Source organism: Nycticebus coucang, chromosome 16 (assembly GCF_027406575.1).
Source record: "Nycticebus coucang isolate mNycCou1 chromosome 16, mNycCou1.pri, whole genome shotgun sequence".
Classification (NCBI taxonomy): Eukaryota; Metazoa; Chordata; class Mammalia; order Primates; family Lorisidae; genus Nycticebus; species Nycticebus coucang.
This window is the reverse complement of record NC_069795.1, coordinates 70,532,416-70,546,489: the sequence shown is the minus strand read 5'-3', so window position 1 is coordinate 70,546,489 and position 14,074 is coordinate 70,532,416. Positions and strand designations below refer to the sequence as shown.

The 14,074-nt window shown below is 30.1% G+C and overlaps 1 protein-coding gene across 1 annotated transcript in view; it reads right to left on the bottom strand.

Moving 5' to 3' along the window:
• Positions 1-14,074, bottom strand: part of STXBP5L (syntaxin binding protein 5L) — a 412,846-nt gene that overhangs the window by 157,749 nt on the left and 241,023 nt on the right. Inside the window, exons 15-18 of the mRNA XM_053565493.1 lie at positions 10,105-10,145; positions 7,060-7,277; positions 4,859-5,031; positions 1,910-2,035 (exon numbers count right to left, since the gene is read on the bottom strand). Coding sequence (XP_053421468.1) covers positions 1,910-2,035; positions 4,859-5,031; positions 7,060-7,277; positions 10,105-10,145 — 558 coding nt within the window. The remainder of the gene's footprint in view (positions 1-1,909; positions 2,036-4,858; positions 5,032-7,059; positions 7,278-10,104; positions 10,146-14,074) is intronic.

Genomic DNA, 14,074 nt, shown 5'->3' with positions numbered 1-14,074 from the left:
TGTTTTCTAACTCGTCTATTCCAAAATAGAATACATGATACATCTCCAGAGCCTCTTAATTCTTATGTCCTTTGCCTTTGAAGGTAAATCTCTTTAATGTCAACCTCTTTCAAGCATGAAAATGCTTGACCCCAGCCATCTTCCATGGTAATTTCTTGGGCTAGAGCTTAATCATTCATTCTTACCATATTAAATAATAGAAGTTTTTCACAGTCCCTTCCTTCTTCCATCACCTATTACTGGCCCCTTTCTTACCATAGAATTTTCTAGCCAAGAAGCAAGCATTCAACATTTATGTTCATATATATCCTATCACTTTCATTCAGAAAACTCCAGGAACACAAAGATAAGACTTTTTTTCATGTACTTCTCCTTACTGGCTTCAAGGAGTTCTCTTGGGGTTCACCACACTTAGCTTAAGAAGTACAGAAATATAGCAAAATACACAAGGAAATGTACTTTTTGATAAAATTTGATTCTAAATTAGTAGAAAAATATGTATTCAGAAAGTGGTATTGGCATAATTCTTAGTCATCAGGGAAAAATACAGTTTAATCCATATTTCATATTTTATGGTTAAATAAATTCTAGATAGATTAAATATGTAAATATATAAAATAATAAATACATTAGAGGAACCATACCATTGTTTATTATGTTTTATTATCTTAAAGTTAATGCCTTTCTAAGTATGACACAAAATCCAAGCCATAAAAGAAAAATTAATAAATAGAATTATTTTAAATGTTATGCATAGGAAAGAATCCTAAATAAAATCATAAAGCAAACAAAAGTAGAGAAAATATTTGCAAACTATATCATAAAGAAAGTTAACTTTCTAATAAATAAACAGATTTCACAAATCTCTAAGATAAAGGCCAACTCTGCAGACAAATAGACAAAGAATAGAAACAGAAATGTCATAATGAAAGAAAATTATTAAATTTCCCTTAAGATATAAGAAAATCATACTAAAGTTTGATTACATGTTGTTGTTAGAAAGGCCATAAGAAACCAGGTATTCTCAATATTGTTGGTGGGAGTATATAGTTTGACACAACCACTGTGGAAGGCTACAGCATATGAATAAGGATTAATTGGAATAAAATTAGACTTTGAGGGGAATAAAATCCAACTTTCAAAGATCTTATGTCTGATTGAATTTGTTGTTTTGAGCCTCCTATAGTCTCTTAGCCTAAACTTTCACAGAAAATACTTTCCAGAGGAAGATAACAATTACCTAGAACCTTAAATTATAATGTTTATTATTCAATTAAAAACATAAGCAACTAAACAAATTGGAATACATGTATATAATATATTATGACCCTCAAAGTAAAAAAAGTAATAGTCTAAATACCAAATATGGAAGTATCAAAAACATATGTAAAGACTACATTAAATATATTCAAGAAAATGAAGATAGGAATTATAACATGGGACGAGAACAGGAAACTTTAGAAGAATTAAATAGAAGGTTTAGAACAGAAAAATAAGATAAGTGAAACTAAACTCTGAATCTATCATCAGATTAGACACATTTGAAGAGGGAATTAATGAACTCTAAAAGGCAAGTCAAAAGAAAGTATCCAAAATGCTATATACAGAGAAAAAGAACAGAAAATATAAAAACACACAAATAAAAAAGTGTAAGTGTAATAACATCATAACAATCTCTTAATAACAACAGTGAGAACATGACATCATAAGTTTGAGATCAAAAAAGAACAAATAACCATAGTTTAAGTTTAAATTATGATTTTTCTTTATACCATGTTCAATCTCATAAAAATTCAGGTAAGGGCTTTTATTTTTAGGACTTCACTTAAGTATTTTAAAAAGAACACCTAAAAAATATCAAAAATATAAGTTAAATGATGCAAATCAGAAAGAAAGTTTAATTACTTACATTCCATATGCTGAGCTTACAGCAAGACTAGTAATTTGTTGAGGAGGTTCACCATCTACCCACACCAACTGAACAACAAGTTCTGCTTGATATCCTGGAGGCATCCGCACTGGTCGTGTCTTAACACTAGAAGAAAGAGAAGCATGTTCAAAGTTACCTTAAGAATTTATACAGGTTCGTCCTGCAGAAAAATACAATACCAGGCATTGGGGCAGCACTCCGGTGGACAGCATCTTCTAGCTTCCCAAAATATATTGAACTAGTTTTGATTACTTGGTTATTTAAGTAGGTTTTCATTATTAAAATCTACAAATTTAACTGGACTTCATCATTTGTTTTTTGAGAAAAGTATTTTAAATTATTTTTCTTATGAAAATAATGTTTGTTACACATATGTAAGTTATAAAGCATAACAATAAAAAGACTAACCATAAACTTACTGCCCAAAGTTTAACTTATCCAACACCTGACTTTCTACTCTTCCTTTAAATCTTCTCTACCTATAGCCTTCTCTATTCCAATTGATAGCAACTCTTTGTCTTCCAGTTATTCAGTTATAAAAACCTTAAAGTAAGTCTTCCTCTCTCATCCTTCTCATACTTCTTCACCAGCCAATTATCAAATACTATTGATGCTATCTTTAAAATATATCCAGAACATGACTACTTTTTACTCCTTTACTCTGCCGCCCTAGTAAAAGCTGCCAGATAAAAATATAGGACTCTCATTTATATTTAAATTTTAAATAAAGGATTAAAAGATTTTTTTTTTAAGTATACAAGTGAAACATTTGGGATATACTGATACAAAAAAGGGTTTGATGTTTATCTGACATTCAAATTTAAGTGGGTATCCTGTATTTTATTTGCTACATCTGGCAGCCCTTAAATTCATCTCTAATTAGTTTACTCCATAACTTCCTAACTGGTCACTCAGCTTCTACCCTACCTTCTATCCCCAAATCATTTTCAACAGATCCACTATAGTAGTCTACTTAAAATTTAAATGTGATCAGGTCACTTTTTGATGTAAAACCTATGATGACTACCCATTTCTTATTTAAAATAAAAAAAAAGGTCCCTACAATGGCCTACATTTGGCTATGATCTAGCTGACTTCGCATCTTATTACCTCACTTACTCTAGCTATGTTGATTTTGTTACTGTCCCTCAAACATGCCAAGCACTTCAAGTTCTTTGCTATAGCTATTCCTTCTGCTTGGACCACTGTTCTACCAGATATTCTTTGGCTAACTCCCACACCTACTTTAAGTATTTGTTCTCACTCTCTTAATGAAGCCCATGATGACTATCCATTTTGCACAATAAGCAAAAAGTAAAAAAAAAAAAAAATTCAAATAATTGCACAAGCATGTGAATATTGATAAGAATTGTAATATCGCTAAAATGAAAATGTTTACTCACTAATGTAAATAGGAGTCTACATTCAGCAAAGGAAAGTGACCTGGATGAATGCCTACATATAATTTAGGAAAGTATGAATAGTATGCAACTCAACAATTGTTCATAATATAATGTAATTCACAAAATAATATTCTTAAATTGGGTTTACTATTTGGTCCTTGGGTGGTAACTACACAATATAGGATTATACTTATTTTTTTTCCCTTTGGTTCTCTTAATTACCCTTAAGATTGCCTTTACTACTTTTTAAATCAACATCAAATGTGTCCATAGAAATATAATTCAACAATTTTTACTGCTTATTTTCTCTCTTGTATCAGATAATGGCTGATCTCATCACTTTTTCTCTCTCATCCCTAACTTTAAATTCCTACCTTAACTTTTAAAAAGTTTTATAGAAAAATATTTAAGTCATTAAAAGAGTCACACTTTAATGATGGAACTTATTAGTTAATAAATCAATCTATACAATGCTTTCTTGAGCTTTGTTGAATTTTTTTTCCTTTTTAAAATAGAAATCAATTAAGTGAAGCAAAGATAACACAGAGAAAATAAAATATATAAAATTATAACATTATGAGTGTTCTCCACTGGCTAAAATTTTATTGATGATGCTTGCTCTTTGTAAATTTTCCTCCTAGTAATACATGCACATATCTCCTTTTTTCCCTTGTATTTTATCCGAAAATTTTTGGAAGGAAAATCAATGATCACAAAACTAGAGAAGCTAATTGTATGAATTTTGTTCCTGAAATCTCATTCCTAAATTTTGCCTAAGAGTTTTCCTAAGATAACTAGCTTAACCCTCATCTAGTGTAAGAAAACTAGCTGTCTAAAGTAACCTGATTAGTGGATGCAGATATTTTCATATATGGCTCTGAGAACTTCCTCTTTTAAGCTTAATTCACCAACCAGTTAACATTAGAAACATTTAGTTTCATGGTATAGAAACAGTAAGTAGTAATTTATTAACTATCACCAAAAACGCTAAAAACAATTAAGGTAAATATTACTATGGGCTTTTAACTTTAGGTTTTATTTGATATGATTCTAAACTTTGTTTAGATCTACCGAGAGAAATAGTTTATTAACAAATAGGATTAGTTATAAAAAAGAAAGAAATATTATGCAGTACACTAGCAATTAGGAGAAAATTTCTTTTCTAACATAAGGTACTTGTAAACTTTGTTTTCTTTTTTCTTACAAGAAGGTAGCATAAATTCCATAAACATACTTTTTCAATTGGACCAAGCAAGTGGCCAAGTTTCTCCCCTCCAAACTTTCAGTTCTATCAAAGACATGTTTTCTTTAGAATACTTGTGAGAAAGAAATATATGAATAAATAAATGAAGGATGAAAATATTGTGCCTCTTCATAGATGTTCAAAGAAAAGATAAAGGTACCCTCACTGAATTATAGATCACTTGACAACTTATTAAGAGAGAAGAATGATTTTATTTGTCATGGTTCAAAGAATTATATCATTAATGTAAGAAATTGTCTTAAATGTGGTAGCAACTCTTACTTGAGGCATGGGATACTGTCCTTTGTTACTCCTTCGCTAGCCACAGTGTTAGTGCTCCCGGAAAGACTCCTTGAAGAAGGAAGCTGGGATGAGAGATCTGGAAACGGAGGACTGGTTTCTGGTTCAGGGGTAATAATATCTTCAACATCATACTGAAGTCGTACCTCTAATGACTTAAAAAATCAAGTTTTAATTTAATCTAAGTCATAATAATAATTAATCACATTAAAATATCTACTAACTTTTTAGAAATTATTAATAATTATTTCAGATTAATAAATTTTATTTCAATTTATACTAAAGTTGAGAAGGATCCTAAATTGAATTAAGTAGGGAATTACATGATTATTCAATGGCAATCACAAAAGTAGAAAATTATAAAATTTTTTGGAATTATAAAAAATTATATAAAAATTATATATACCAATGGAGATAGAGATTTTTAAATTACATATATTCTTTCAGATAAAGTAAAGGTTATAATTTGATATGTGATAAAATAAAATGAGAAATTGGTTATGGTTATTCCAGTGAAAGAAATTAAACTGGATCTATGTGGTTATGTGGATGTATGGTGTAGAATCTGTTGTTGTGTATAAAAAAAACCATTGTTTGTACAGTGTTTTTTAGGTTAAAATTTTTTTCATTGAATTTTTCCTCTGTATTAATTCAGTAGAAATTTTCCAAAAAAATATTACACAGTTTGGTTGGTTAATTACCTTATCTTTTGTTTAATTTCATCAGCTTGGTCAAAATTACTTAACAAAAAATAATTTTTATATAGTAATAAAAGTTGATCACCCAAATTCTAAACTAAAAATGTTTTCAAACTACATTTTTCATGACTATATTAAATGCTTTAAGTAAAATTGATTTTAGAAAAAATATTTGCTTTATAATGTAAAAATGAGCATTTTAGACATTGAAAACAATTGCTTCCAAAAAAATGTCATTATAGGGTGGTGAATATAGCAATATTACCAAAATTATTTTCATCTTCATCTTAAAACTATAAAAAGAACTCTAGTGGTGACAATACAATTACCAATTACTGATTCATTATGATAATGTCTTTATATAATCATCATAAGAATGCTATAAAATTGGTATTAGTATTTCCAGATTATTTTTACATTCCATTTTTTTGTTTGTTTGTTTACATGGGAATTTACATAGGTGATGAAACTGTATCCTAACCAGACTCTGCTACTAAGTAGTAGACTTGTGACTTGCTCAAAGTCACACAGGTATTCAGTGGGAAAGCTAAAGTAAAAATCTAGGTTTATCTGACTTCAAAGCCTGGACTCTTATACACTATAAAAGAGAGATGGTTCATTTTAGCCATTGACGTAATAAAACTTATACAAAGCCCTATAGTAAATAATTTTTACCTTCTGAATAGGGTAGGGAAGGAAAGTTATCTATAGGTGCTTTAATAAGAGCACCATTATTTTAAATAGAGTATTTCATTGATTTAAAAATTAAGACTAGACACATCCCAAGACTTGTCCCATAATTATTTCTTTCCTATTAAAAAAGTTACTAGATAGAAAATCATTAAAAATAACCAAATTGTAGTTTAGAAATAATCATTTATAGTAGTTTACAAGAAAACAAAATCAAACTTCTTAAAAATTAAGTATAGAATAAAGCCTTCATTAATTTGACTTAAAATTAATAAATGTCTTCCTAAAATCTATACATTTAATAGGTATATATTCCACACATATAGATTCTTCAAACATCATATTGTACACTATAAATACACACAATTTTTATTTGTCATGAAAAGCAAATAAATTTTAAAGATAATACTAAAGGTCTAGTATTGATAATAAGCAGACAAAAGAAATTGACTCATTTGGCCAAGTAGATGCAACTTGTATAATATAAAAAAGAAAAATGAGAAAAATATGACATGTTTAATTTGTAGCAAGATTAACTTAAAATACTGAGTACATTTTGACATTGGAAAAAAAGCTTAAGTTTTTATAAATAATTGTTTTTGGCCTTTTTAGCCAAATTATTTTTTAATCTGTTATATTAAGTAACAATAGAAATTAAAAATCCTATGAATTGTATTACTGGATGCATGCTGTACACGTGATGTCTAAACATCATACCAAATAATAACACAAATCTATGAAAAACATTTTATTTTAAAAACTTTTAGATTGAAAGTTAAATTTTAAATAACTTACCACTATTTCTGTTGTAATTTCATGTCTGCTGAATTTATAAATTATGACATATGCTGATACTGCTGATACACAGAATATTCTGCTTTCTGGACACCAGTAAATCATCTGAATGGCAAATGGATCTTCCTCTACAATTTCACATGTTTGTTTTCCTTCTCCTACCTTCTGCTTTTCAAACACTTTTGATGTTTTCAGCTTGTACAGCATCTGTAGAGTTACTATAAGATATTAAAGCATACTTATCATCTAACGTAAACTTAATTTTTAGATGTTGTTTAAGCTTTTGAATATGTTTATTAAACTACAAAAGCAAAACTCAAATAGAGAAAATGAATTATATTTTAACTAGTAAGTATTCGGTGTCATTCTCTAATGCCAGTACAGTAGCTAGGGGAGACTACAGAGAAAAAAATAAACATTTATTGAATATATACTGTATGTCATTGACTATATAGGTGCTTTCTTATGTGATCCTCAGAAAAGTCCCATGAAGTGGGTATTTTTATCAATGTTTATTGGTGAAAACATTAATTAAAAAGTTAGAAGGTTCACAATGAAAATACCGGAAGTTATTTTTTCCTAAGGGATATTTCTTAATTTAAAAAAATTTTTTTACCTTTGATTGCTAGATGAGCGGGTTATGCTATACCCAGAGTGTTTACTTCTCTCAGTAAATTTTTTAGGCACTCCTTCAGATGAGAAACATTCTAATTTGCCAGTTAGTAATTAATACTGGGAGTCCAATAATCTGTATTTATTTTAGAAGGGATATTTTCTGACTTGTCTCTGTGTCAAGAAAGAATTAGATAATCTCATAAAATTTGGTTTGTGAAATGTTTTCAAGAATGTTTAGGGGCTTTTCTATTTGAGATCATGATAATAACAATAACTCAACTATATAAAAGCTTTGATTTTATAAAAGATCCTTGAGAAAAGTTTTAGAAATCCGGAGTCTTGCCGAAAATACATAATCTGAATCTAATCATGGGAAACATTGGTCAAATCAGACTGAAGGAGATTCTAACAAAATAATTGGCCTGAACTTTGCAAAAATGTCAATGTAATGAAATAAAGACTTGGGAATTATTCCAGATTTTAAAAAAACTCAAAGATATGATGACTAACTTCAACAAATGATTCTAGATTTTCTTTTGTTATAAATGACGTTACTGGGACAATTGGAGAACACTGAATGATGAATAAGATCTGGAGTTTAGATAACAGTGTTGTATCAATGTTAATCTCCTGGTTTTGACAACTACACTTCGGCTATGTAAGAAAATGCCCTTATTTGTCAGAAATGCACATTAACGTATTTAGGGGTATGTAGAGTTAGAGGAGCATCATCTATAACTTTACTCTCAAAGAGGCTATATGTATGTATGTACATATGTGAGAGTGAATACCTGGAGGGGAGAAAGAAAGAGGAAGAGGAACGAAAAAAGAGAGAAGGAAGAGAAAGAGAGATGAAAGGAGAAGAAAGGGAACAAAAGTAGTATACATTGAGATATGGGGAATTTGGCAGAAAGGGATACATTTTGAAGTTATAGTTGCACTTTGGCAATTTTTTATAAGGCTGGAATTATGTCAAACGAAAACAATTTTAAAATAGGTAAGGCATTATATTAGGTGCTATAGTTTGGCTTCTAAGACCAGAGGGATATCACTCCCATGATCCATGATTATTATTATTATTGCATAACCATGATGAAATGATATTGCAGATATAATTAAGGCCCCAAATCAGCTGACTTTAAGTTAATCAACAACGGGATTTTTTTTTTTATGTACCTGACCTGATCAGGTGAATCCTTTAAAAGGGACTGGGGCCCTCCCTGAAGTAAAGAGACTCTCTTGCTGGGCATGAAGCAGCAAACCACCACGAATTCTAAATATGCAAGAAAATGAAGCCTTCCAACAATCACATGAGTTTGGCAGAGAACCTTGAACCTCAGATGAACTATAGCCTCAGCCAACACCTTGACTACGATTTTGTGAGACCTCGTTAAAGTGTAATCAGATTCCTGATAAATAGAAACTGTGAGACAATAAATCATTGTTGTTTTAAGCTGTTAAAATGTGGTAACTTATTACTTAACAATAGAAAACTAAAATATAGTTATATAAACTCAGTTATTCAAATTTACCTCATTTCCTGTATTAGACAGTTTCACAAAATTAGCAAAACTAAGTGATAGACTTCAGTGACATCCATTAAGTTGGAGATATGCCCTTAAAACTGATTATACTATAAAATATTGAACATGTTGTAATTCACTGCAATATTCTGAATGTGATAAAATATTTTCTTTAAAATTAATTTCTTAAAATATTATGCATGCTTAAGGATGGTATGTACTATAGTGTCTATTAGTGTTAAAGTGCCCTGTCATATTTTAAAAGCCAAGGTTTGACTTTAGGTGGTGGGAAAGTTGCAATGAGATCATTGCACAGTTGATTTTATCCAGGAACAGACTCAAATTTACATGAAAAGATTCTTCAATTTGACTAGCACAGCTTTAACTCTCTTACTCTTTTCCTCTTGTTGATGGTTTGCTTGATTACTAAAGGACTCTACCTTGTGGGCTATGAGCATTATCAATATTTAACCTTCCTCTGGTTTTCTGTGTATTACAGTCTCCCTTACAAGCTATTCACTTCTATAGCTTCAGATATTATTTTTATGCTGCTCTTCATGAGTTTCCATTCCTAACTGTTCTCCTCACCTGATGGACATTTTATTTGAATTTTTCTAATGTTACTACAAAATTCAAATTTCCATGAAAGTGAAGATTAGAGGGTAAAAGCACTTGACCAATACCATCCAGGTGACTTAGTCTAGTTTGTTTTATATCATAGCAGAAAAGTAGAGATAATACTTTAAATTCATCTAACAATATTAGAAATAGTTGTTGTAACACAGCTATATATGTATGCTGAAAATATATCTGAAATGTTAATTGCTCAAACTAAAACATGGTGAACAGCTACAAGCAAATATTAACCTAGTGGTTTGTGTTATACAGGGAGAAATTTGAAACTTACTTGCAGAAGCATCCCAAAATTTTATTGATCCATCTGCATGACTAGATAAGAAATAAATTAGTATTAATTAAAGTATACTAAATTTAAAAAGTCATAATCACTCCAACTATATAAAACTTGAGTAACTTGTTAAAATTTTGATTAAAAAATACCACTCTAATAAAAACAAATGATGAACCATTTCTAAACTTAAAACACCATTTATTTTTTAAACAATACATTAAAATTTAATTATTAGAAAAAGAGTAATTCCTTAGATTTATGGCAAGAAGATTATATGTATAGCAGAGAGCAATGAAAATTGGTCTGTGGAAAATGAATAATATATTTTTAAGTAAAATTACTTACTTTCATTGAAAAAAGATAACTAAGATAATTCTAATATTAATATAAACATGAAATGATTGTCATAGTAAGATTAAAGTTAAGTTTCAAGATATAAAAGCAAATCCCTAAACCTACCTAGTTTTATCATTATTTGGTAATCAATAATTTAATGTCAATTCTATAAACACTCATCTAGAAAACAGACGCGGATAGACTACTTCTCAACACATTTGAAGAGGTCAGCAGTATCCTGACACAAAACCAGAAAAAAGGTGACAAGAAAAGAAAATTACACATCAATATCTCACACAAGAAAAGGCGTAAAAATTGTCAACAAAATATTAGCAAAGAAAACCAAGTAATATATAAAAGGATAATACATGATGACTAAGAGGGATTTGTGCAGGAATAATAGCCAGTTAAACATTTAAAAAAATCATCCACTGTATTGTAATTCACCATACTGATCCTGGTGCTTTATCTATTGGTTTTCACCCATGATTCCTATGGAGTTTCATAACTCCCATACTCCTTCCTATAATGTTGGGGCACTTTAGCCCTCTGAAATAGGCTTCAGAAGATAGAATCTCTCTCTTTATATTTCTCCTGTCCTTTCACCTGCCAAAGCAGGGACTCTAAGAAGATAATAGGTCAAAAGACTCACTTTTCCTGGCTGCTACAGATAGAGTCCAGGAAAAATCTAGACAGACGAGATTGCTCAGTTTATACCATTTACTTTTAGTCCAATTACATTTCTACATGGTTCCAAAGGTCTTGAAGAGCTTCTAGACAGATAGTCAAATACAAGGAGGTTCAAGGTGTGCTGAGAGAGGGCATGAAAGCTCTGTGCCCTTTCTCTCATACCCTGCACCATGCGTCTCTTCATCTCTATCTTTGTAATATTCACTATGATAAACTGGTAAATGCAAGTAAGTGTTTCCCTGAGTTCTGCAAGCTGCTCCAGAAAATTAATCAAACCCACAGAGGAAGGAAGTCATGGAACCCCCTAAATTGAAGCCAGTGGGTCAGAAGCTTCAGAGACCCTGATCTGTAATAGGCATCTAGGGGAGGGGAAGACACCTTGGGATCTAACCCTATTTTGGGACAGATAGTGTCTAAATTCAATTAAAGAACCTGCAGCTCATGTCTGTTGCTTGGTGTTGTGAGGAAAAGCCCATGTTTGTCACAGAAGTCCCTTTCTGTGTTGACTTTTGTGGCGTTTAGCGGAGAGCATAATTTGAAGAATATTTTTTCCAAACTGACAGATTAAAAAAAGAAAAGCCATCTCAATAGATGTAGAAAAAACATTTGACAAAAATTTATCATTCAGTTCAAAAAAAAAAAAACCTTTAATAAACCAGCAACGGAAGAAAAAAAAATTTTTTTTAACTTGATAAAGGGCATCCGGGAACAACCTAGGGTAGGTTGTTCACCTAACATATATAACGGTGAAACACTGAATGTTTTCCCCCTATAATCAGAAACAAGGCAAAAATGTCCCCTTTCATCATTTTATTGGTGGTGTTAACCAAATTGCACTAAAGAAGAAAAAGAAAAAAAAGGCACACAAACTGAAAAGTAAGAAATAAAATTGTTTCTATTTGCAGATTATATAATTGGCTATGTAGAAAATCCCAAAGATTCTACAAAAAGGATAAAGGAACTCATAAAAGAGTTCAGCAAGATTATAATATACAATGTCAATGTATAATACAAAAATATTTCTATATAATGGAGATAAACATTTTGAAAGTATGAAACATTGCCATTTACAATAATACTCAAAAGAAATACTCAGATATAAACAAACAAAATCTATGCTAATCTGTAAGCTGAAAATTATGTTGAAGAGAGTATGTAAAAGGTCTTAATAAAAAGATACAATGTATTCTGTATAATTGTATGCCTTACTAGATGTTGGTTTCCTCAAGTAATGTGTAGACTCAATGTAATCTCAATTAAAGTATGACAAATTTATTTCTATTGAAATAAACTGATTCTAAAATTTAAATACAAAGGTAAAGGAGCTAGAATAACCAAAACAATTTGGAAAAATATAAACAAAGGTGGAAGACTCAAACTATGTAAGTCTTATCCCAGAGCTTTAGTAAAGTTGTGCTACTGGTGAAAAACAGACATGTTATCAGTGAAACACAGTAGAGTACAGATATAGACTCACATTTATGTGGTCAACTGATTTTTTTGAGAGTGGGGTAGTTACTGATGGAGTGGCTAACTTTACTTTTTTTTTTTTTTTTTTTTTTTTTTTTAGTGAATTATGTCATTTTTTTTTTTTTTGTTTTTTTGGCCGGGGCTAGGTTTGAACCCGCCACCACCGGCATATGGGACCGGCGCCCTACTCCTTGAGCCACAGGCGCCGCCCCTAACTTTACTTTTTTAAGAGTTTCACTGAGATATAATTTACATACTATAAAATTGACCCATTATAAGTGTACAATTTGATAATTTTTAGTAAATTTATAGTTGTCACACTGACAATTCATCTGGTTTTAGAATATTTCCATCATCCCCAAAAGGTACCTTATGCCAATATGCAACCCTCTTTCCATTCCTCATTAGATCCCCACTGATGTACTTTCTCCCCACTATTTTCTCAGAATTTTTATGTAAGTAGAACCTGTATAATATCTACTCTTTTGTATCTGCATCTTTCACTTAGCATAATGTTTTTGAGGATATAACTTAATTTGTTGTTCGTGTATACGTAATTTGTTCCTTTTTATTGCGGAACAGCATTCCACTGTTTGAATACACCCCATTTACTCATTAACTAGTTGATGAACATTTACATTATTTTATTTGTTTGGTTGGTTTTTAGTTTTTGGTTATAAGAATAACTTTGTAATTACACATTCTTAGGTGCTTCAGAAACTTGATTGTTGAAAATCCAGCAAGATATTGGTCTGATATTCTATATACTCTAACAATATTTAATGATATTGTATTTTTTATCATGTAATATCTGATATGAAAAGAATAATATATGTAATCTATTTTATATACAGGATATAATTATATTGAAACCATCAAAAAAGAACATTACTATTATAACTTGCATCTATAAATATGTTCTTATTGATTCTGTCTCCCTTCCTCCTTTGTTATAAGATACATTTTTTATCCTTTTTTTATCCTTTTTATCTTAAATTTTTTATCATCTCATTGCTTTTAATATTATGACATTGTGTATGTATAAACAATTTATCAGTTTTGCTCATTTATAAAATCTTATAATGGTTTCTTCCATTTTTCATACATCAAAATTATAAAATTCATTCATATTATTGCTTGTAGCTGTATTTCATTCATTTTCATTGTTAGATTTATATAAAATTGACCCTTGTGTGATTATACCACAAATTCTTTGGTCATTGGGCAATATGGTTGTGTCTTTTCCTTTCCTTTCCTTTTGCTATTACAAATAATGCAGCTATGGAGAATCTTGAAAAAGACTTTTTGTTATTTATTATGTCCTATGTGTAAGAGAAGAATTGGTAGGTCGTAGGACATGAAATATTCAAATTGACAAGATAATTCCAAACTGTTCCAAAATTTATAAATTTATATTCCCAACAGGGAGTAAAACTGTGGATAAGAGACATCTCTTTACCAGCCACTCATG